We start from the raw sequence: 25584 nt of genomic DNA on the forward strand, positions 1-25584 counted from the left end.
TGGTTACCCTGAAATTATTTGAACAAAAACGTGAGTGTTGTTGACTAGTTTTAAATCTTTCTGTGATGTTAATAATACATACTAAAACTCGTTATAGAGAACTGTGCTAATATTTTCGGCTGAGTGAGCAAGTCAAGTAGTCTAGAAACCATGTGAATCAAAAAAAAAGTTTCAAGTAATATGGCATTTAGCTAATCTTTGACATCATAAAAAACCGTATTGTCATGCTGGGGACACAGATTGACTGACATTTCCAAAAGCATTCTGAATTAAAATGTCTTTGACATTCTTAGTGGCTAAGTTCTGGTGGACTATTAAAGATTGGAGCAATTGACTCGTGAACGTCTCACTTAGGTAACAAAGTTATGAAACATCTTGGGAACATTAGTTTAGTGTTATTGACATGTTTGTATGAAAATAGGGCACGCGGGAAAAAGAAATACACCATGGTATTTCTATCTACAAGGGATGTATACTTAGTTGAATTATGAGTTGGTTAAAATCATTTCTATAAGTAAGACCCAATCAACTTTCAAAATGTTTGGAAATCCAACGCTGCTCCAATCAATCGATGCATTTGTATACTCATAAATAGTAAAATTATCAACAAATGCAGAACATTGCTAAAGTAAAAAAATGTAGATATTTATATAGCGCTTTATGCCGTAAACAGCCTCAAAGCGCTTGACATTTATTCCGCCGTCATTAGAATGTCGGAACCACGTTTGCAGCCTACACATGGCGCAGGGTTCATCAGTACGACGACTGTGACTACCCCTAACAGCTTCCCATTGCACCTGGGTGGGGTGAGGCAAGTGAGGCAAAGCGCCTTGCCCAAGGGCGCAACACGGTGGTGGGACGGGGACTCGAACCCACGCACGTCGAGCAAGCTCTAAGATTATGAGTCCAAGGCCGTAACCACTGGGCCACCGTGTCCTCGATTCTGGAGGTATCCAATTTGCTTGTCGTGAGATTCTTATCTTAATTCTTCCTAATCAACGTTTTGTCAATCAACTTTTTTTAAAAGTTAATTGACAAAATGCATTTAAAATGCTAATGGCTAATACGAATATCTGTCCCGAAGGGCATGGGAGTAGAGAGAAGTAAGTAAGTCAAAGATAAGTTACTTTTTATACCGATTCACTGAACCACTACACTAATATGTCGTGTAATTTGCGTTTTGGATCAGTCCAGAGATGTTCCAAAAGGCAGGTACAATTGCACATAATATGATTTTTTTGCATACAGGTGACTTTTTCCAAACCATCTTCAGAGAGAAAATTGGCAGAGCTGGTGAATTACTTTTTTTTTCAGAGAAGGCAGCATGTTTATGAAAACTAAAAAACAACATATTCATTTATATGGTTTGTACTTTTAATTTTTCCCTACTATATTTTCCTATTTATTCTCTTTTTTCTATCTTCCTCCTTTTTATTTTGTTTACTTTCTCTCTCACACTGTTCCTCTTTATTTTATATACATTGTCTATAGCCCTAAAAACCGCCATGCATTTTCACCAACAAGAAAGGGGGGAATAAAAATCAGCGCGCTTGCCAGAAGTACCTTTTTGGCATAGCTCTCAAAACCTCAACAAGCCAATTGGTATTGCTTCAAGCACCATGCCCAGTATACAATGTAATACAATCACATCAAACGAATATAAAGGAATAAAATACCCCATTCTCACTTCTATCTTTTCTTGCAGCCGAGTGAATGTTTCACAGCTCTATGTGTACGATGTAAATGTTATTACTTCGCCTTATTTTGTTAAGGAAATACGTCTCGGTGTAGGCTTCTTATTGAGTAGGCAATTTATACCGTGGCAATTGTACTTCAAGGTATTCGTACAATCCGGTTTTAGGCTGCTTGACACAGATAACCCTTTACGCGTGAATGTTGGTTTAACAACATGATTACAACGACATTTTACTTGAAGTCACTATACGTGAAAAATGTTTGTTTTTAAACGACATGGCTGTATTGTTTTTACCCAGTTAATGTTGAGAAGTCGTATTGCTTTAATATGTCAAAAATAGAATAATATATTGGATAACGGTTTGTTATTTTTTTACCAAAGTTTTGTCATCTTATATGAAATATGTGTACATATTTCATTTACGAATGGGAATTAATGCATATTTTTTTTAGCTCAGGCTCAGTTAATAAGTTAACATTTCAAACCAGTTGAATGAGTTTTTGTATCATCATTAATGAAATTGAATTGGGATACAAACATCTTTTAAAGAAGATACGCGTAATATTGAGATATGTTTATCTTATGACAAATAATGTTGAAATATGTTGAAACATTGTAACATTTGTAAAAAATACTAACATATATACAGGAGAAATTACTAAAATAAGCTACGTATACATTTATTTAAGTAAATGGAAGCTGTGGGATTTATATGTAGAACTATTGCCTATACTGTCGCGTTCTCGAAAATGTCTTTTAGGAATAACGATTAAGAATAACGATTGAGCATCTTATATTTGATCTCGTGCGCTAGTTTGTGATGTTTGTTTACATTATTATATTGGGTTGGCGGGTAAGCATCATTAATTGATCTCGTACACTGGTATGTAATGTGTTGTTTGTACTGTTTACCCTAACTGCCCATATCCATACGTACCAGACTTGAGTCCTGTTTATCAAAGTCAGTCATTGTAGCTCAGTGCAAACGAGAGGTCTCGGGTTCAAGTCCCCGCACAGGCAAGCATGTCCGGAGTTTTAACCCTGATATATCTGCCTATGCATGTCATGTCTCCATTTGTAAGTTCATGTTTAATTGTACCAGTGTGCGATACGTAATTCTTCTGATATATTAAGAATTACGATTAAGCATCGTTGGTATTGTATTGTTTGAATGCTTCTATGTTCCAGTGTGTGGTGCGTGAGCGTCTTCTTTTGATTGTATTTCTGTCAGTTCAATGCTAAACTAGGCTCAGGTTGTGCTACAATAATACGCAATAGCAATCACATGCTTACAAATTAAGTCAACAATCCCATCTAGCTTCAGATTGCCACTTTGAAAACATTATTGATATCACGTATGCTGTGGAGAGAACTTATGACGACAGAGTTGCTTCTTACATTGTCAAGGTTATGCATGCTTGTCACATTCATGCCTTCACGCCTGTAATATGGCATTAAATATCGCGGTTTATGTGGATTACTAAATCCCTCTTTGTATTTCGTTGCACTAGGATTTAAAACAAGCTCGTCTGCCATGACAAAGTTCTTTAACTCTCTGCACGTGTGTGTCGATTGATTCCAAAACATATTTGGACTCAGTATAAAAAGAATGAATTAAAATGAGTACAAGTAAACCCAGTATTAGTCCAGTGGTTCTTCAGATAACCCTTGAAAGTCCTTGAAACTGTCCCCAAACCTTTTTTTTTATAAAGAACATTAACCAATCACATTTTGACACCTTAAAGCGTTATATACAAAAACGCATACATCGGAAATTGAATTCAATTTATATGTGTATTGAATGGCGGATATATGGACTGTGTCATGGGATATGAGACCATGTTAGCTTAATACTGTACAACATTTTATTTCCACCTCATTGTACTTGTCACAATAATGTTCTCTGTGTATTAACGAAATGAAATTATTTTCCATGCAGTGAACTTGGTTTTGTAATACTTGTGCAGTGCCGTCAATATGTGCTTGGAATGAGATGCGACTGCAGTTTGTGCAAAACCAACAGTTTTATGGTGTACTCATATTAATAGAAAGTCACATTATCATCTAATCCAAAGATAATAACTCCACATATTGTGTTATAGTCCTCACAGGATTTTTTCTTACCTTGTATTCAGAAGAATGTATAACGCCAAGTTGAATGTCTAGGTACCAGACTCCTAAAATCCATTGGTGAATAAATCATGTTGGATCTCCCATGATAATGTATGTTTTATTGCAAATTTAAAGACGTCATTCAGAAAGTTTAACTACAGACAGACTGTAGACGTATTAAGGGATGGGGTATGAACGTTTGGACGGTATTTATTGTGGGACATTAGAGCACATCAGACATATCGAATTGTCCCACAAAAAATACTGTCGAAACGCTCAAAATGCTCATTCCAGATCCCTTAACGCCATTACCATGATTACGTCTAAATACAGAGTACATTAACATCGGTTTAGACAATCTTCCATTCTAATTATGTCTTCCCTATAGTTTTCCATTGTTAATACGTCAGTTCACATGTAATAAACATGTCACTTTGAAATATTTTATTGAAGTTCATATCTCTAATTGGAATGAAATCGACTGTTGATCGATCGTATGCATAAAACTGGCTGCATGTTAAAAGAACGAGAGTGTTGTCACTTCTCGGTGTAAGTGACAAATGTATAAAGATGAAGCTGGGAATGTTGGCGAGATATGCGCCGTTTCCTAAAAATGGTCGAGATGCATCTTATCATTTTTAGCAACTTATAATGGTATCTGTTCATTTTTATGGCTCTTAGGAAACTGGATTGATTTATTAGAAATGGACCCTGTCTTACAAAACTTTTTGATAGATATTTTTATAATTATGTATCTTAAACTATGTACCGGTAAATCTTGTTTTGCCTAAAAGTTTGATATCCAAAATACGTTTTGTTCTGCGCATTTGGATACCTCAGTTGGTCTCGATGCGACTTTATTTCCCAAAGTTATATAGAATTGAATGAAAAAAAAAGCATTTTAAAAATGACAAATTTTGCTTATTTAGTACTTTCGGGTGAATCATTTCGATATGATATAGCGTGACAGATAAGCACTTACCTCTGTGCTCATAATTAGCGCGTTTGGAGAGAAAAGTTAATGTAAACTTATCAGTTTTGATTTTTTTAAATTGAAATTGGTATAACTTTCAACAAAGACTAGTCACATCGTATCGAATGAGGCATCAAAATACGCAGAACAAAACTGTCCATCTATTGACTACTTCATTGGGTAATGTAGGTTGAGTGTATTTTTAGATTGTGATTTTGTTTGAAGTGTTCGGGTACTTTTTGTGTGTGCAGTATACAATCGATTTTAAATCTGACTCTGGTCACTCTCTTATTTCACGTAATCCGGATTGTATTATTCCAGATTAAATTAGATGAAATGACTCCTTTTACGAAACAAAATAATGTATATTGCAATTCAATATCTTCAAGGATACCTTCAAGCTTTTCCGTTGCGGTAAGTAATAAATTGATTATCACTATCATCACCACCACCACCAAAATCATCATCATCATCATCATAATCATCATCATAATCATCATCATCATCATGATTATCATCATCATCATCATCATCATCATCATCATCATCATCATCATCATCATAATCATCATCATCATCATCATCATCATCATCATCATCAATGAAACACAATCGTTATCAATCATCAATTTATTCGTCATCACGTCACCAAGCAATTAGCTACGCATCATGTCACTTTGATTGCATGAACAACAAAACTCCCCAGTGTAACGTTACAAATTAAAATAACATTCTACAATCAAAACTTGATTTTTAACTATATTGTTAAGTATCATACAGAGTGCCTTCAATTACTTTCCAATACGAATATACAAAACGAAAAAAATATCAACGTTTTCCTTAGGTCCCTTGATGTTGTTTCATTTTTCTTTAGCACGTTAGGTACAATTGTTCGAGATTATTCAAATTGATTTTATTTCCTCAAATCATCTCAAAGCTCATCTTAATGGCAGAAAAATGACATTGTTAGTGAATAATTCAAAAATTCCCAAAAGTGTAAAGATTTGCTTGAGTAGCAAATTAGGAGATCAGACAAGTGTGCTTAAAACTGATAAAGCTGCACGCGGATCAAATTTCATTTAAAGCTATTCATATATGAAATTTGACACATTCATTCGCACCTCTTATCAATGGTGATAACCAGTAATTTGCGAGGCAATTAATTAAATGCACTAAACCGACATCAAAATCCAAGCATCAACAACCTGCGGTTTGCCGATGACATTATTTTCATGGCAAATTCAGAGGAAGATCTACAGTTACTTCTAATTCTTCTAACGGGCGCGCACTCCGCGTAGTACTCGCAGTGCTTTCGGACGCGTTCATTTTTCTTGCGGGTGGATGCATTTATATTTGTTTGCATTTTCCAACATTTTTGGTGAAAATTTTGTTATAAAAATTGCAAAAATCACGGGATTTTTAGTCGTGTATGAAATATGTTAATAAATGCGTATTACTTGTTGCTCAAGAAATTGTACAAAATAATGCACTTGTACTGAGATGTTGATGCGTCTAATGCACTCCCCCCTTCGGGACTCGTGCATTATTTTGTACAATTTCACTCCCAACAAGAGATACGCGTTTATTAACCTATAATTCACGATCAATTAAAGTAAGAGATTTGGCCTGGCCATAAACTGAAGTACAGAGTATCAACAAAATCAGCCACCCACTGACCAATTTCATTGAAAGAGACCAACTGTAAGAAGTCCATACTTTCATTTTCCTGGGAGGAGTTATCGCAAGAAACTAAACACTGAAGACGTTAAACGGATGATTGGACTGGAATGGGTACCATGCAAAGGACATCTGTAATATGGACGTTAAAGAAATCAGTACATACACAAAATAGAGCTCTACTAGGTGTTAATCTAGTCAATATTCTACGACATTTATATAGCAACATGTGGTTCAGAAGCTGTGACGCTCGAGAAAAGAGACGAGAGAAGATTGTTGGTCTTTATGAAGTTTTGGAGATAAAGGAGTCTCCAGTGGAGATTGACTAAGGAACACAACAACAAAGGAGGCAAAGTTAAAGAAAATGTATTCAACTATTTGATTGTTCGCAGTTGTTTAATGGCATGTAAAATTGAGTCATTAAAAAAAAAAGAACAATGATGGCGCTATATATTTTAAATCTTGTTTGCACCTTTTGCAGGGAGTACACACATGTATAATGATATTAGAATATCAGCAAAAAAGACTAACCAAGGACAGGAGAATTTTCAGAGCATTTTATCATGAAATTTAAGGTATACTTCATTTTATTTGGGTAATTTTTTAATTTAAAATATATGTAAATAGCATGCGCGTATTTTTTTTTTGGGGGGGGCCTTTGGGGGCGCCATCCCCCTGGGTAAAAGCAGGGGCGGCCAAAATGAAGGGGCGTCGGAAGAAGAAGGGGCGGCAAAAACAGGGCGGCAAAAACGAAGGCGGCGGCAAAAAGAATTAGATAAAGCATAAACATTTTTGAAAAAATGGTACTATACATCCAAATGTGCTGCTTTTAGGGCGCTTGCGCCTGAAACCTTTTTTTTTTTTTTTTTGCTCTTCACTTTTTCAAACGACAGAGAAAAAAAAATTGGTCAACCTTTTCGGGCTGTTGAGGAAGGGGCGGCAAAATTGAATTTTCGTCAGCCCCCCTGGGTTGGGGCGGCCACGGTACCCCACTGAATAGGGCCCTCAATTTGCACACAAATGTACAGTTTATAAATAAAAGTTAACACAAAAGGGCAGAAAATATGAATATTTTGATATAGAAACAAAAATCTATGTCAAAAATTGCTACAAATAGGCCTATGTAGTTTATTAGTGTGATAGCTGTTCGTATTATTCGTTTCTAGATTTGAACATTACAATGCCTTGTTTCAAAAATTAATAAATGATCACATCCAACAACCTTGTGTTGCATATAATTTGTACGTCAATGGGTTCTTGTTTGTCCATTGACTAATTATGTAATATTTGTAGGATAATTATGCGTGATAGTTCAGGGTATGGGAAATCTACACTGACTACGGATTTTGTCTTGAGTTGAACGATTCGTCAAAGTTTTTTTTTGCCTTGGTTAGCGGATACAATTTGTACCAAATTAAAACAACCATATTGCCGAAACTAAAACTCGTTATATAGAACTGTGCTAATATTTTTCGGCTGAGTGAGCAAGTCAAGTAGTCTAGAAAACATGCAAATCAAACTGAAGTGGCATTTTATTACGAGTAATATTGCATATAGTTAATCTTTAACTCTCAGGTTGTCAAAAACGCATTGTCACCTGTCATGCTTGGGACACAATTTAATTGGCAATTCTCAATATTTTTCTATGCTCCATTTAACAACGTTACATTGTTCCAAAAGCATTCTGATTTAAATGCCTTTGGCATTCGAAGTGGCCGATTATTGATGTACTATTAAAATTAGCAACAGTCGACTCGTGAACGCTTCAGTTAGATAACACAATTATAAAACAAGTTGGGAAATAGTTTAGCGCTATTGACCCTTTTTGATATATAAAACAATAATGCAATCGACGTGAAGAGCATCAGCATGCATTCAGATTCAAATTCAAATTCAAACACACCTTACTATTCCATATCTTTACAAGCTATATCTACATTTTTTCGCGTTAAGTGATCTGGAATGAGCGTTTTGAGCGTTTCGACAGTATTTTTTGTGGGTCATGAGAGCACATCAGACATATCGAATTGGATTCTGAATACAAAGAATGTCTTTCTGATATCAAATAAGACCAACTTTTTTTTTGGTGTTTTGGGGGAAAATCCATATCTTCAATACGAAAGGTCAAAATTTTCAATTGATCGTCGGCTTTCCATCCCACCTATATACACTTTAAGTATACATCATCAGATTTATAAAGTTTACTTCGATTTCAAAAATATCAATTTTTAATCATTTGCCATCAAATATGTATTACATTAGGAATTTCAAAAAATCAAAATTATTTGATATCAGAAGGACATTCTTCGTATTCAGAATGCAATTCGATATGTCTGATGTGCTCTAATGTCCCACAATAAATACTGTCCAAACGTTCATACCCCACCCCTTAGGGTGACCACGATCTGCCCTAGTAGCTTTAAATTGGCATCCTACTTCATGGTAAGGTGATTTATTATTATTATTATTATTATTATTATTATTATTATTATTATTATTATTATTATTATTATTATTATTATTATTATTATTATTATTATTATTATTATTATTATTATTATTATTATTATTATTATTATTATTATTATTATTATTATTATTATTATTATTATTATTATTATTATTATTACCATTATTATTATTATTTATTATTATTATTATTATTATCATTATCATTATTATTATTATTATTATTATTATTATTATTATTATTATTATTATTATTATTATTATATTGGTTAAAAAGTTCACATGTTCTTCAAAGGGACCTGGATATACTTGGCACCAGGTGATCTGTGGAAGAAGCACAAGTCCTACCTCAGACAGCAGGTACGGAATTGCATGATACTGGCTGGTATACAGTTATCACCTTACGCCATTATGGAATTAAGCCGACGTAAAGGAACGCCACAAGGAATAACACGGCGGGCGTAAGTTTGGGGACATGCATTTTGCGCGTTTTCCATGCTGAGGTACGGAATGACAGATGCATTGTAGTGGAAAAACATAAATATACATTTGCATTGATGTTTGCAATTCATCATATCTATTAATTTTTTAACCTAATCCACTTATAATTCGAAAATCAACGAATAAAACAATTGCAGTGGCCCGAAATTTTCTCGTCGCCAAGTCAAACCATTACTGCGCACCTAAACACGAAGAAATAAACGCGTGTAAAAAGGTTCTAATTATCCCGCCCCTGAATTGACAAAAATCAACTCGCCCTTATCAAAGGCCAACTATTATTGGATCATTATGTCGTGAATATTTAATGAGTGAATGAATAATATGTAAGGCATCATGCCTCATTACTTAAACATGTTAAAAAAGATGAAAGATTAATAGGTGACGATGCGAGCGAAAACATCTCCTTACAATTAGAGTACGCAATAGTGAGTGAAATTGATGCCGACGTTCTTGACACTCAGTGTTTATGAAAATGGATACATTCAATCAACCGCGTGTGGTGTAAAACGTCAATGTGATAGTAAATAACCATGTGGATGCTGCATTTACTTGATTACTTCAGAGGGCAGTATGCTTAACCAAATTCAACGCATATTGTCAAAAGGAATCAACATTTGTTCCCATGATATTCCATGAGGTTTAAGATTCTTTCTGCCGTAAAGTGTACATTACGTAATGCTATGGTATCTTATCGCAAATTAAAAAAAAAGTTTTGCAACACTTTTCGTGAAATTAGCACTTGAAATACCAAAATACTAAAATGACATCACTGACATTTAAGTATTTTGACATTAATAGCACATCAAACTGAGGAGCTAGCTAAGTAGTCGCAATTATTCTTCCGTAAAGTGTACATTACGTAATGCCAAGGTATCTTATCGCAAATTAAAAAAAAAAGTTTTGCGACACTTTTGGTGAAATTAGCATTTGAAATACTAAAATAATATTATGTGATATGCGACTAATTACCTCTTAAGTTTGATGTGATATTAAAGTCACAATACTTGAAAGACTTAGGATTAAATGTCAGCAATGTCAGTAACACTCGACATTCAAGACAGGTAATTAGACGGATTATATTCCAAACTATGCTAGATTAATCAATCGTTATAAATTGTTAGCACTGCTAATTATATCGTATTTGTTTACATAATGTCAAATGAAACTGAAATGATGGCCTTAATTAGTGTCGTTGAAATTGTGATAATTATTTAGCTCTAGTGTTTGGCATATTGTCTATTGACTTAGAAGAAGCTGAGTTTGAATGATTGAATGATACATGTTTAAGAATCTCTTGCACGGGATCTACACTGCACCTCAACTACCGTTAAGAGAAAAGTTGCCGTTGATGTTGCAGCAAAAACTTGATTGGCTTTTACCATACAGAATTAAAAGCTAAGTTACATATTCGTATACACCCATTACAGGATTGTACGGTATAGAGATTGTTGTATGTGACACTTTTAGTGTGCCCTTGTAAAATTGGGAAATAATGCAACACAGGACAAAAACAAATTACAAACATGCAACTTTTACAATATTTATGGTTTAATATGAATTAATATCGCCATTTCAATACAAATAATTATCACGTATGAACTCATGACTCATAAATATTCTGATAATTGCAAACCTAAGCTTCATCATCCCATCCTATACCCTCAAACGGTTACCAACCACCATTCCCGGGTGAGGTGGTAGTCAATGTGAGCGCAAAGGCGGGCTTTAGTTTAGCCCAAGTCACATTAACGCTTATTTTAGTACACCTAGAACAATATACTAAGAAGGGATATAACCCCTTAAGACAAGTTTGATAATTTAAACGACGGCTTTAGACATTTGTAACAGGGGCAACTCGATGATTCGATGATTATTTTACGATAAAACGATTTGTTATTACATGGCAAATAATCAAGGTAAGAAATGCAGCACTGAAAATGAAAACATGAGCTAGAGAAGAGCAAAAGACTCATTTTGGCAAATATTTTTTGGCAAAAGAGTTAAACCCAAAATTCATTTATTTTAAAGGCTTTTCACGAGGGGGTTTAGAATCATCACTGATCAAAGCTGCGAAAGTGCCCAATTGCAAAGTCAACAATTTAGAATATCTCATTAATCAATAATCATCAAGAACAAACTTCCGTACTAAAATATTTTAGCAGTGTGTCATATACATGATCCACGTACCCTCATTACGGTTGAGTGAGTTCTTACCTTTCGTTCTGATTTGGATACTTTCTAGATCACGTAAATGACCCCTGCTAGAATCAAAATCACTTCCGGGTAACAATGATACGTTATTAGCAACCAAGTTTCGCGATAAAAGCAATGGACCAGTTCATCTGTGATCAAGGCATTATCCAAGATGGCGAAAGCCCAGTTCCGTGAGTAATCAATTTTGGATTTGGGTAACAAAATAAACCAGTTTATTATTGCTAATTTTTTTTTCAATGTGCATACCAGATTTTAATATAAGACCTTGCTCCATTTTATGCTACAATATTTTGGAAACCTTAAATGCTAATCTCAAAATGACAAAAAAAGGACTTGGGGTACTTCTGCAGTTCAGGTTTTCAAATTGTTGCACTTTTAACCTCAACAAACGCTTGAACTGCTTGAGAGTAACACATTTCAAGCCTCGCTGTCAATTCATTTCTCTAAAGTGTTTTATATTTACACATAATCACGATACATTTCCCCATAAACCCGTCAAAGGGTTATCAATATTTCATCTATGTAGTTTGCAGATTTATTAATACTCCTTCCAGACTAAATAGAATTGTATTCGTCATGGTTGATAAAGGTCAAGATTTGCAGAGAAACGGTAATAAAGTCTTATCTTCTTACTATCTGCATTAAGAGAAAAGTTGCCGTTGATGTTGCAGCAAAACTTGAATATTGGCCTTTAAAATACGGAATTAAGAGCTAAGTTACATATTCGAATACAAACATTAGATGATTGGACGATATCGGGGTTATATGAAGTCATAATTTTAGTGCGCCCTTGTAAAATTGGGAGATAATGCAAAACAGGCCACTAATCGGTGTTTTTTTGGGGGAGGGGGGGATTGACAACCATGCAACTCTTACTCTCAACTCTTGTCGGTTTATTATGAATTAAAATCACCATTTCAATCCAAAATCCAAGTATGAACTCACGACTCATGAATATCCTTTTAATTGCAAACCTAAGAATCGCAGAGCTGCACCATCCCATCCTATACTCTAAAACTGTTACCGACCACCCTCCCTGGGTTAGGCGGTAGTTAACGTGAGCGTAAAAGACGCGCTTTAGTTTAGTCCAAGTCACATTCACGCTTATTTTAGTACACCTAGAACTAAGGTAATAGAAACAAATGCACCCTCGTTACTGATTTGAATACTTCCTAGATCATGTATATGACCCACTGCTAAAATCATAATCACGTACGGGTAACATGTGTGCGTTATTAGCAACCAAGTTCCGCGGTAATAGCAATGGACCAGTTCATCTGTGATCAAGCCATCAGCCAAGATGGCGAAAGCTGAGTTCCGTGAGTAATCAATATTGGATTTGGCTAACCAAATAAACCAGTTTTTAATATTGCTAATTATATTTTTTTCAATGTGCATACCAGATTTTAATATAAGACCTTGTTCCATTTTATGCTACAATATTTTGGAAACCTTAAATGCTAATCTCAAAATGACAAAAAAAGGACTTGGGGTACTTCTGCAGTTCAGGTTTTCAAATTGTTGCACTTTTTAACCTCAACAAACGCTTGAACTGCTTGAGAGTAACACATTTCAAGCCTCGCTGTCAATTCATTTCTCTAAAGTGTTTTATATTTACACATAATCACGATACATTTCCCCATAAACCCGTCAAAGGGTTATCAATATTTCATCTATGTAGTTTGCAGATTTATTAATACACCTTCCAGACTAAATAGAAATGTATTCGTCATGGTTGATAAAGGTCAAGATTTTCAGAGAAACGGTAATAAAGTCTTGTACTCTTATCTTGTTACTATCTGCTGCTTAACCGAAGAAAAATACGGATATTATACTATTAACGAAATTGTATTATGGCGTGTGTATTTCCAAAGTCAAATGATTAAGTAGCCTGCACAAGTTAAGTTGTGATACTTGATAAAAATCATTTTAAGGACCATTCAGTGATTTGATAATCGTCAGATTTTTGTACATTCATCATTGTCATAGATGTGGTAACATAGCCTGCAGTTGTTCAACCGAAAGTCGTGTATTTAAGACAAAATAAGGCATTTTGCAGTTTTCTTCGCCAACTATTTCATTTAAAAATAGCAAATAACAATTTGAATGACTTCACTTTAAAGCAATTTATAAACAATTTTAATTTCTTTACACTAGCGCTGGGATCACTGAATGGCTCTTTAAAGCAAGTCAAAGTTCAAGTCACAAGTCATTTCGTAGTGAGGTTGCGATGGCCACACGTGCTGGTGGACCGTGCGTTTATACGGCGTTCCAAACGTGCGTACATATTGCTAGTCTCGGTTCCATGTAGGAGTGTGCTTATTTGTCACGAGAGGGCGAAGCACTTGACATTTAGTTGTGTGTGGGTGTTATGTCTACTTTAATTCAGCAAACTTTTGAATAAAAGTTTTAACTTCAATACTACACTATATTTCGCTCATCTGGAACGTTTTCACTAGCTCGACTAGTATCATCAGCAGATGGTAATGCTGTACAATGGCGTAGATTTCTTGTTGACATTGGGGTGGAGGGATGAGGTTGGAATTTGGAAATAGTGAATCCAGGCCCTTTTGGGGACAAAATATGTTTATGGGGAAGCGCGCGAAAAAAATGCCATATTGAAGCTAAACTGGTGAAATATGGTGCAAAAGTGGAATAAATTCGTTTTTCCCCTTCCATTTTTGCAAAAAACGTCAATTTTGATTGTCCACCCTTACACTTATTATTTGGCCCTTATCTAAAAATAAGGATTGCCGTGTTCCGACTGATTTTGCTTGAATGCATCACATATTAGTCTTTGTTTAGGATAACTGTTACTATAATTCTTTTGCAGTACGTTTCAACATCACTACCTACTTGTACAGCAGAGTTCTATGTACAGTAAGCCAAAAATTGTTCAAGAAATAAAGATATGACGATCCAAAACCCAAGGAAGATGCCAATTTAAAAGTTGCAGTTTGCTCCATTGTATTGCGCGCCCTATTGATGTGTACACAAAGCGTTCACGAACAAGAGAACCATCACCGTGCTTCCATTGATTAACACATTAAAACTGGCGTCGTACGTTCATTGATTAGAACACAAGACTGCAACTTTTGATTTCATTTCTTTATTAGGTTTTAGACCACCGTTTCTTTAATTCTTAACCAATTTCAACAAATGAGGTCTTAAATTAGAGCTAAAGAGTACCGGTATTGGCTGTTTGTTTTAATTTTGACACCTTTTTCTTTATTTAGGATATACAGGGGTGAACAAAACTGGTACTCTAATTTTTTGGCTTACTGTATATGATAGTGGTATTTTATTTCCTTCTGAAACTACCCACCTTACCACAAAGTGGAATTATTTTCATTTCTCTTCAACTGTCAACTAAGATTTGAAGAACTTATTTAAAAATCATTGCGAATTAAATGTCCATAAAGCAACGACGCCGTAAATTAAACGCGCTGCTGAGGTGTTTTATTGTTTTGAAGTGTCAATTGAAATTTGCTTTTCATTCAATATCGGCATGTTCGCGATTGAAATGTTAGAAATGCAGCGATGTTGAAAATTAATGACATTGATGAACAAATTGACACTTTAATCATCAGAATCAGAAACATTCTTAACTTAACTAACTTACTACTGTATGCTATAATTTTATAGCGCACGTGTTTTAACGGCTTTCAAAACAAGCACAACAGCAAATACTGCAATTGCATTTTGTGGGTAGATATGTTTTGTATCAGTCTCCCCTCCCCTCCTGTTTTTCAATCAAAAAGGAACTTATACATCATGAAAGTGGGGGAGTTTATGTATCGAAAATTCAACCACGATTATAATCGAACAAGCATTTGTAACTTCATTAATATACGCGATGCATGAGACCAAGTCAAACTGATTTAACCGCCAAAACGCGAACGCGATGGGCAGTTACTAATAAACAACAGTGGACATGTATAACTTCCGCGTGGGCATGTTATATAAATACGCACTATCATGACTATTGCGCAATCGCATTCTACGCGAACGAATAATTTCCATACACGTAATTGCCGTAGTTAACATAACCTGACTGTAATTTGTTTTCTAGTGGATAGGCTATTCGACTTTAATAAAAGGGACATTAAAAAAATGTGACTTTTGTTTTTAAAACAAATATGATAAACAAATTGAAAAGCGACGGCTATTAATTAGACTAATGAATTTGAATCGGAGTTTTTTCTTGTATGAAAAAATCTAAACATTTCGTTTGGACCTCGGAATATATTCCTTGGTCCCAAAGGAAAAGGTTTCGATTTTTTGCAATACCCTTAGTACAACTGAAGTACAGTCATTAACCTCAAACAATGTCGATGATCCCCGTTAAATACTCAATAGAGCAAAAGAAATTACATTTTCTCCCGTTCCGCCATCGCGGCAAATTAAACACTTACGCCTATTCGGTGAAGTAATTATAACATGATTTTTACTCGTTATCATTGTTATGTAATTTACTTTTTTAATATCCTGTTCTTTCCTTGCTACAGGACATGTAAAAGACTATAAATTACTACAGATGCAATAACGATGCATTGGTCAATACTAATTTCGCCTTGTATAGTACCTGATCGTCGTATTTAATTTGTTTTTAATTACTTTCAGTTATTAAAATGTTAAGTGATGTAATACATTTAAGGGATGGGGTATGAACGTTTGGACAGTATTTGTTGTGGGACATTGGAGCACATCAGATATATCGAATTGCATTCTGAATACGAAGCATTTCTTTCTGATATCAAATAATTTGGATTTTTTGAAATTCGCAATGTAATACACATTTTATGGCAAATGATTCAAAAATGACATTTTTGATATTTAACAGTACTCGAAGTAAACTTTATAAATCTGATGATTTATACTTAAAGTGTATGCTCGTAGGTGGGATGAAAAGCCGACGATCAATTGAAAATGTTAACCTTTCGTATTGAAGATATGGATTTTTTTCCAAAACACCAAAAAAATTATGTCTTTGGGGAAAAAACCCATATCTTCAATATGAAAGGTCAACATTTTCAATTGATCGTCGGCTTTTCCTCCCAGCTACATACACTCTAAGAATATATCATTAGATTTATAAAATTTACTTTATATATCAAAAATATGAAAAATATCAAATTTTAATAATTTGTCATAAAATTTGTATTATATCGTGAATTTCAAAAAATGAAAATTAATTGATATCAGAAAGACATTCTTCGTATTCAGAATGCAATTCGATATGTCTGATGGGATCTCATGTCCCACAAAAAATACTATCGAAACGCTCAAAACGCTCATTCCAGATCCCTTAAGTGATGTAATACATTTAAGATTACAATATTGGCAGGTAGACAAAAATAAATTCATTACGGATGCAATGTGTGGTAAACTTCTTAACTAATGAACAAGGGGCGACCCATTACCTAGCATGTAAAGTAAAATCATTGTATTCGACAATACTAATCGCACCTTGGGCGGTACATGGTCATTGTATTTAATTAAATTTCAATTATCTTCAGGTAATAAAGTTTGAATGATTGATTTCAAATTCGGATGGACAAAACTCCATCAATGATGGTTTGCAGTACAACAGGGTCTGTAGAAACTATTGTTAGGAGCCTGCTAACCCAGCAGATTAAAACAAACTAAAAAAAAACCCAAAACAACAACACAATGCCAAATGTGAGCCAAGATGAAGAACGTTTTGTTTTAAGCAATGCGCAATCGGTACTTTACTGGCATAATGGTAAAATGTACTGACGGGTCGCAATGTAGTACGCAACTGATACCAAGTTCCATTAAGATTGCGAAGGAGAGGATAACATTAACAGAAATGATTACTTCGGGTCTTCCGATTTTCCAACGATTTTAGCATCAAGCTCAAAATATGAACAAATTTAATTTTTAATACTTTATTATAAGTAATAACCGTTCAACTTGATGATACCCTTTATTCTTTCAATATGTTCTGTTTAATACGAAAGACATTTGTAAGTTTCTTGTTTAAAGCACGTTATTAACCTGAAGAGGCTTACTTAAAAGTCCTAAAAGATTGCACTTGGAAACAATGTGATAGTTAACATTATTAACAATATATGCCAAACTCATCATACTGTGCTAATTAGTGTGCTCATCTCCTGTCTTATGTTACAGACGTGGCTGTAAGGTCGTACGAGGTTGTTCTCGCCCTGAAAGTGGATTTGAATTGAAAATGTTTACCAAAAAGTGGTTCAAATGTTGCCGACATATTATTTGCAACGGAACTCTTGCCATTGATGCTTAAAGGCATCATAATATCATAATTTTTTTTTATTATTATACACGGATATCGGCATAGAGAATTTGCAATTACGGCGTGTAATCTCATATAGTTAGAGTTTCTTATTGCTGATGATCGGATTTAACCTTTTGCGAAAGTTATAACTTGAATAATTTTAAATTTCTGATAAAAATGAATTTACGCAGTGTGTATCTTTTCCGTAACCACCGTAATCTTTATCAGCACTGGATTAATAATAATCAGAATTGCACAGGATTGGTGCATATTTTTCTGTATAGAAAAATATGTACCTTACTCATACAAGGCAGACATTTTGCCCGCTTTTTTGAGCACCACTCATTTTCAATTATAAAGGAAGATATTTGCTATTTGTGTTCTGTCTGATACTGCTTACTTACGTGTTCAAATATTGAGAAATGGGAATATTATTATAAGCAATAATTGAGAATTATGTCAAAGTATCGCTTGTCGCATATGAAACACAATACCAATTGCCACACATTCACAATCAGCATAATGATATTTGTATTAATCGCGTTAAGTCCTTTTGAGCATCGGGAAACGCGTGATTTGTGTAATTAAGGAAAGAACAATGGTAGAATAAATACAAAAATAAGTATCGCCGAGTTATCCCTTTTCGGCCGCGTATATTATCATACTTTAAAAGGGCATTTCGTGATCCGCAGCCTCCTCGTCCTCCCCCACTTTAAAAAAAAGTTGAGATTTTTATATCACTGGAAACCTCTGGCTACATAATGTTTATGTACAAAATATTTCTTGCAGATTAATTCGTTTAGCAAAACTATAGTCAAAATTGAATTTCGTTCTGGTATACCAGAACGAAATTACAACAGTGGCCTATGGAGCAGTGTAATTCACATAATCATGCATAACACGCAAACGCAAAATCGGAATCAACTGAAATTTTAGGGAATACGCTTTTTTCGTTGGTATCTACTGAAAAATGTCATAAAAAGAGGATGCTAAGATCACAAAATCCTCCTTTAATATAATACATTAAATGTTCACTTACCAATATTGATGGTAATGACCGCAATCCATGAAGCAACACCTCTGCCACAAGTGAACATCTCCTCACGTTTGATGTCCACTACTACCTAGTCAAATAAATGTCTCCACTACTATCCCAACTAGCAATGCTTAGCGTCGTAAGGTAATGCACTACGGGATGAACCAATATCACACCGTCTGGATCCAGTCAACAACCTGTAGTGGGATAGGAACAATTTGTTACTTGTAATTAATACAGCTATTGCAACTGCATTTAAAAGTAATCAATACTGTATGGTATTTCACACCGACGAGTAGTATGTGTAGCCAATGTTGAGAGTGGTAATTCACCGTGCGTTGTCTACACCGCCTATGAGCAACACTGACAGACGTCTTTACTTCTCGTGATTCCAGAAGATTTACCGCGCTACTTTTGAGCAAAAAGTGTCAAATCTTATTAGTAACACTTCTATGGTGGCAGGTTAACATCGTGAGAGAGGTTTGACAAGTGTTTCAAATGGGAGTTTGTGGGATTCATTTGTACAAATATTCTAACGACTGTGTGTGATGAGTGTTATGATTGATAACATGAAGACCTGAGCGCAAGAAGACCGTAAGTCCACTTGGCCCCTCAACATGTATACACTAAAGCTGCGTATAGTTTCGTATAGTTTGGTAATGTTTTATACATGTTCAGGGGCCAAAACAAATCTTTCACAACTTTTCATGATGTGTTCACCCTAGAACGTGTATTAAACATTATAAAACCCTAAGAAACTATACGTAACTTTAGTGTATACATATTGAGGGGCCAAGTTGACTTACGGTCTTCTTGCGCTCAGGTCGTCACATCTAAGGCATCGTTGTAGAGTTGTTTGCTAAAGTACTATAAAGGCTAGCAACTATTTTAAACTGTTGCGATTTGGTTAGTTCACAGCATTGCGAATTGCAGTGAGTTTTGACAGAATTGTATGGATCATTTCATAGCGAGCGTGTAGAAGATATCAAATATCACAATTATACTTTTGTAGGTCATGTGGTTTTTGGGTTATGTTATATAGAGGGCTGAAACAACAACACGTTTGTAAAACTCATTAACAACAATAAGTCAAGCACGTTTCCAACGTATATGATTTGTAGACCATTTGCAAAACATCAGAGTGTTATTTTTGAATAATATTTTGATTTAGACAATGAAAGTCGACTTTTTTGGTTGCTTGGACCAACAATAACTAGTCTACCATTATGAGTACGATTACGAGTACGAGTCACTTTGTTCTCATCTGCATTTTTACCATACCCAACATGGGTTTTGACCCATCTATCTCATCCAATTCGTCAATAGTTTTATTCTTAGATGAATTAGTCAAAATACCGTACTCGGACGCTGGCGTTATTAGAGAGCTTGCGAAATGACGTTACTTTAAATTTAACGTCTAGAGGATTATAGAGGATTATGTATTCAAAACCAAGGTAGTTTGTTGAAACGCGTCACGTGAAAGACCATTAATTAGCGATTGTCCAGGGCAACGAACTTTATGTTCTTCTATTATCACAGCGCACAGCAAAGCGCACATCACACCTGCTTATGTAGGGGAGAATTGAGTGCCAGGGGTGTGTTATTGTATGTGCATACCTGCTTATAGGGGAGAATGGAATGCTAGGTTATGTTATTGTAATGTGCATACGCTTTGGCTACGCTTAGGCGCTCCACCTTGAGGTAAACAACTTGAAATATTTGGGCAAAAAATGCACCTTTTTGTGGTAATAGAATAGAAGCATTATCCTTTACACGAAAATAATATGTCCTCGGCAGTAAAAACGTTTAAATAATGGGTTCGGCTGCGCCTCACCCATTATTTACGTTTTTACTGCCTCGGACACATTATTTTGGTGTAAAGGATCATGCATTAACCTTTATTTCTTAAATAAGATGTCTGGATTACTTAATAAATATTTATGCGGTATAGTAATAATAAATATCAAACAGTCATAATTGGCGGTCATTTCAAGGTCAAGGAGGTTCAGGAATGTACTCTCATTGTTAATTGTTGGTTATACATACCTAGACAAAATACAATGCTTTGTAACCCACGTCTTGAACAGGATTTAGCCAAAGCAAAAAAAGACTACAGCTATTTAAAAATTATATAGGTATGATCTTATTATGTTTTTCAACAATAGGATTATTGATTGGTTTAAAAGGTGTCTGACTGGCGCTATCAAAATGAGATACATTTAGAACCAAACTGAGGTACCTATGGATACAACCTTCATGCATATTTTACACTCTAACTCAGAATATAATTTGTACGCTCACATATTGGGTGGTTGGAACTTAACAGCAATACATTACAATGACTGTTTTATCGTTAATTACTATGGGCCAAATGCATGAATGTATTTAATAAAATTGAACTTGGTTGTCCCCTTTTCATATTGAAAACTCTTATACTTCTAATGTTATTACTATCCAATTTCAGAAATCTACGTTGATTTCTTTTTATAATTCAACCACTGATTATTAGTCTTAAGCCAAACCAAAAGCTATATTCACATTGGTTTTTTTTCCTGTACTTGGGACTGGTGGGGAAAAAAGACACACAACAAAGATAATCACATTGTTATCCTTCACAGCCAAAGCATAAAAACAAAACACCGTCGGATTATATATAAAATAAAACGCTTATCGTAAATCTCATGTTAGTGATACAATTTCCCCCAGCACCTTAACCGGGGGTAGTGCCTGCCATCTAAGATAACCATAGAGGGGGGGGGGGGGGGGGGGTTGAGGCCCACCATTGCTTTCTACAATAAAATCCATGATTTTCATTTCGCGGTTGTAACATTATTCCAAGAGCTACTGACTTTTTATTTGTTAGTTAGGTTGAAATACTTAATTCATTTTATATTTAAAAAAATATGACTTCACAGCGACATTATGTGGAGAATGTTTGTACTTTTGTACCAGCTATACATTGGTATCAAATGTAACGGTATATGACGATTATAATTAAAATTAGGGAGGGGTTGCAACACCCCTCTTCGTAGTCCGTGTTACGAGGTATGGCTCAGTAGTTCTAGGGTTACAAACAAAGACCAGTTGATCAAACTTGGGATAAACTACATTGACCTGCGATGTAATCATTCATTTCTTTGCAACCAGTCAACTGAATCAAATAATATGTTGCTGCTTTTTAACTGTTTCAAATGTTATGACTGTGATACCTACTCTTAACCTATATTCAAATAAATTCACCAGGTATTTTTGTCTTGAACATACTGTATATCATCTTTATTTGCTTCAATTCTCAGTTTTCTGCATTTTCTATTTTTCGATTCTCTATTCTTTTCCTTTCTCGTTCTGTATGCGCTTTGTGTCATTTGAGGGTACTTTTATTGCTCGCAGTCTCGTTTCCTTTTTTCTCTTTTGCTAACAAATACACGACCCGATATCAGTTCAGATACTGATTACTCTCGGAACGTATTACCCAATATGCCAGAGAATCGTCCTTGTATGATGTTGTTTTACTCACGGCGATACAACACAATGGTAAAGACACGCTAGTACGACTTATTTCTCGGATTAATACACACGTTTAGCCATAGGTTATGACAGCTACAAAACCAAATACGCTACTGATTGGGACATTCTACACGGTGTGTTAAGTCAACATCAATAAACTTACTGCGATTGCTTACAAGGCCACTGTTCTGCGGAACATTTTTTTAAATAAGTTTTGCCACATGTGTTATAAAAGTGTCAGACTGAAGTCAAGGGATGCACCATTTTGGTGGTGGGAATGTGTAGGTGGGGGTTAGGGGGGCTACAAGTTGGGGTGGCTGTATTTTGTTCTACCTAGGTATCGACCATGATTTATTTTCGTATATTATTGTAAAACAGTTTATTTTAGTTGTTGTTTGTTGTTGTATTTTTGTATTGATAAAAGTGATTTTTTTTTGCTCATTTAGCGGGGGACTTTTTTTTCAAAAAAACTTCCAGCCTATCCTCTTGAAGACAAATGGTGCGTCTCTAATATGGAATTACTCTTCTATGCAGATTGTACGTTTACGTTTTTCAAAATGTTTTTTTTTTTTTTTATAACCAATAATTATGCAGACAAAAAAAAGCATGGATATTGCAAAAAGTAATATAACACATATTTTGATGAGGACACGTTCTTTCGCCATAGCTCACCGGTATCGAATACTCTGATTTTGTTTAATCAGTTCAGTGAGGATACCATGGTTTATGACCGCGAGGTATGCTTGGGCTTGTTGAATATTGATATGAAAGGTGCAATACAGTGTTCCTTCTCAATGAAGCCGCCGATAGCAATAAGCCCACCTTGGTGTGTTGCCATTGAATACATGTAAAATAAGATGATCATGTTCAAACTATTTTCATGCTTATAGATAGTGTGCACGAGAAACGTCTTGCTATGAAACGAGTGAGGCTACAGGACTTTCAAACATACGATATTTTCTGGAATCCTCATGGTCTATTTCCATGCCCGCGCAAATATGTGACTGTACCCGACGATTGGGCCGTAAATTTCTCCCCGATCAATTGTGTTTTATTCCGTGTTTAGAAAATATACATCATAAGCGTTAAAATGGTTTGTTATTTGACTTCAAACGATTATCAGAAGCGGGGTTATGGTTTGTTGAACTTTGCTCCTGCAACAAAATGGTAGCGTTTTCGTTACTACATGTGTCTCTTTTTCTGTATTGCTGGCAATAAATATCAAACAGTCATAATTGACGGTCATTTCAAATAATCCCCAAGCCAACGAGGTTCAAGAAAGTTCTCTCATTGTTAATTATTGGTTATACATACCTATACAAAATACAATGCCTGCTAACCCACCACTTGAACAGGATTTAGCCAAAGCAAACAAAGCAAAACATTATCCTCTTCAACAATAGGATTATTGATTGGTGTTTGACTATTAAACGAGATAGATTTCGCGCCAACTTGAAGTACCGATGAATACGACCTTCATGCACATTTTACACTGTAACTCAGAATACAATTTAGGACATTTACGGCTCAGTGGTGCTGTTCGGTCACATCTTATAGTGCAAGCATATGGTACATGATATGATATTACGATTGTTAAGATGTGTTGGTTAAAGATACTACATATTTGGTCTGAAACGGTCTGAAAAGAAAGGATAAGTTTAATTCAAAAGGTGAGCCACATTTATGTAGAAATCATTACATATCTATTTTAATAGTTTTCAGAAATAAATATTTAAAAATTGCTTTATTGTTGTTCAAACAATCTTAGGTAGTACAGTTTTACTGGTTATCGTGTTTTTTTTTTTTTTTTTCTTTGCAAAAAAAAGCGATACATGTTCAGGATAGCCTTGATATTGATCCTTTTTCATAGGTTGTTGAATTCGATCGGGTGAGCACTTGTTGGATCAAGTCGTATTAATTGGATCATACCTTAAATTCAAATAAGTATTATGTACTCCTTGTGTATTTTATAAGTATATACAAGGTTATTAACAAATTGTTCATCTAATAACGAATTCCCCTTCAACATGGTCTAGTCGAAATCTGGCAAATTTCACTCTACTCTTTTGTGTGTCTGTTTTAGTTTGTTTTGAAGTCCTAAGTCATGACAGGGAGCTCGAATAAGAACAAAATAATTACCCTGAGTAAACAGTTGGACAACTGCATCTTAAAAACTTTTTTTTGAAAAAAATATCCAAAGCTACAATATGATGCTTACTAAACTTTCGGTTTCAGTTTTTAACCGTTTCCGACGTACCGAATCTGAATTCTCTTTAACCAACATATCATGTACAATATGTAAACATACTTATGAGACCATTTTTGGACCATAATGTACATAAAGACCAGTAATTACACTGACAGAATTTCATTGGTGTAGCTCTTTCACTTCTGGGTGATGTCAAAAACTTTTGGATACCCCCTCGTATAAGCATGGGTAATTTCAATATCCTGACAGAGATGCGATGATGAAGGTAGATCTTTTTGAATGACCCCCGTAATATAAATATTCGGGATATATTAAGTAGGTCATGTGAGATCATGCCAAGCGATTTATCAAAACCATCCATCACTAAAACTACATCAAAACGTATAGCTATTGGCAAACTACATTGATGCACAGATCTTTATGATTGAACGTGTTGCTTACCCCAGCTCTTTAGAGCTCCGTTTCCCATTTTTTCTTCTCTTAACAGCTTTGTAATATTCTAGTTATATTGTTTTATCATTATGAATATTATTTATTTTGTTTATATATCGAGTAGTACCTAAATGCTAATTTGTAAACTTAACAAAACAACTTACATTATCAGATTTTGTAAATTTATTAAAAACAAGACAAGGTTTGAAGGCAAAAATCGATTTATCATAATTAAAAAAGTATACATTCATTGTAAAGCAGACGTTATTATAGTCCTGCGGTCATATTTTCCATCAATACTAGCTAATGCAATGATAACCCTAAAATATTACAAGTTGAACTTAAAGAGGCCCAAGAAAAAGTGAATAAGAAAGAGGTCAGAATTCATTTACGACATCGATACTTAAGTTTTTATTGTATTTTGTGTGTCCAAACGTCAACATGGGTTCTTATTTTGATACACAGGCCATAAGGTATATTTTTT

At 34.7% G+C, this 25584-nt stretch overlaps 1 protein-coding gene across 2 annotated transcripts in view; it reads right to left on the reverse strand.

Annotated features, from left to right (window-relative positions):
• Positions 1 to 25584, reverse strand: part of LOC140163051 (uncharacterized) — a 396194-nt gene that overhangs the window by 68128 nt on the left and 302482 nt on the right. For both annotated transcript variants that reach the window (XM_072186409.1, XM_072186408.1), the window contains one exon: positions 18956 to 19149. In XM_072186409.1, coding sequence (XP_072042510.1) covers positions 18956 to 19013 — 58 coding nt within the window. In that variant the 5' untranslated portion in view covers positions 19014 to 19149. The remainder of the gene's footprint in view (positions 1 to 18955; positions 19150 to 25584) is intronic.

Source organism: Amphiura filiformis, chromosome 10 (genome assembly GCF_039555335.1).
Source record: "Amphiura filiformis chromosome 10, Afil_fr2py, whole genome shotgun sequence".
NCBI lineage: Eukaryota > Metazoa > Echinodermata > Ophiuroidea > Amphilepidida > Amphiuridae > Amphiura > Amphiura filiformis.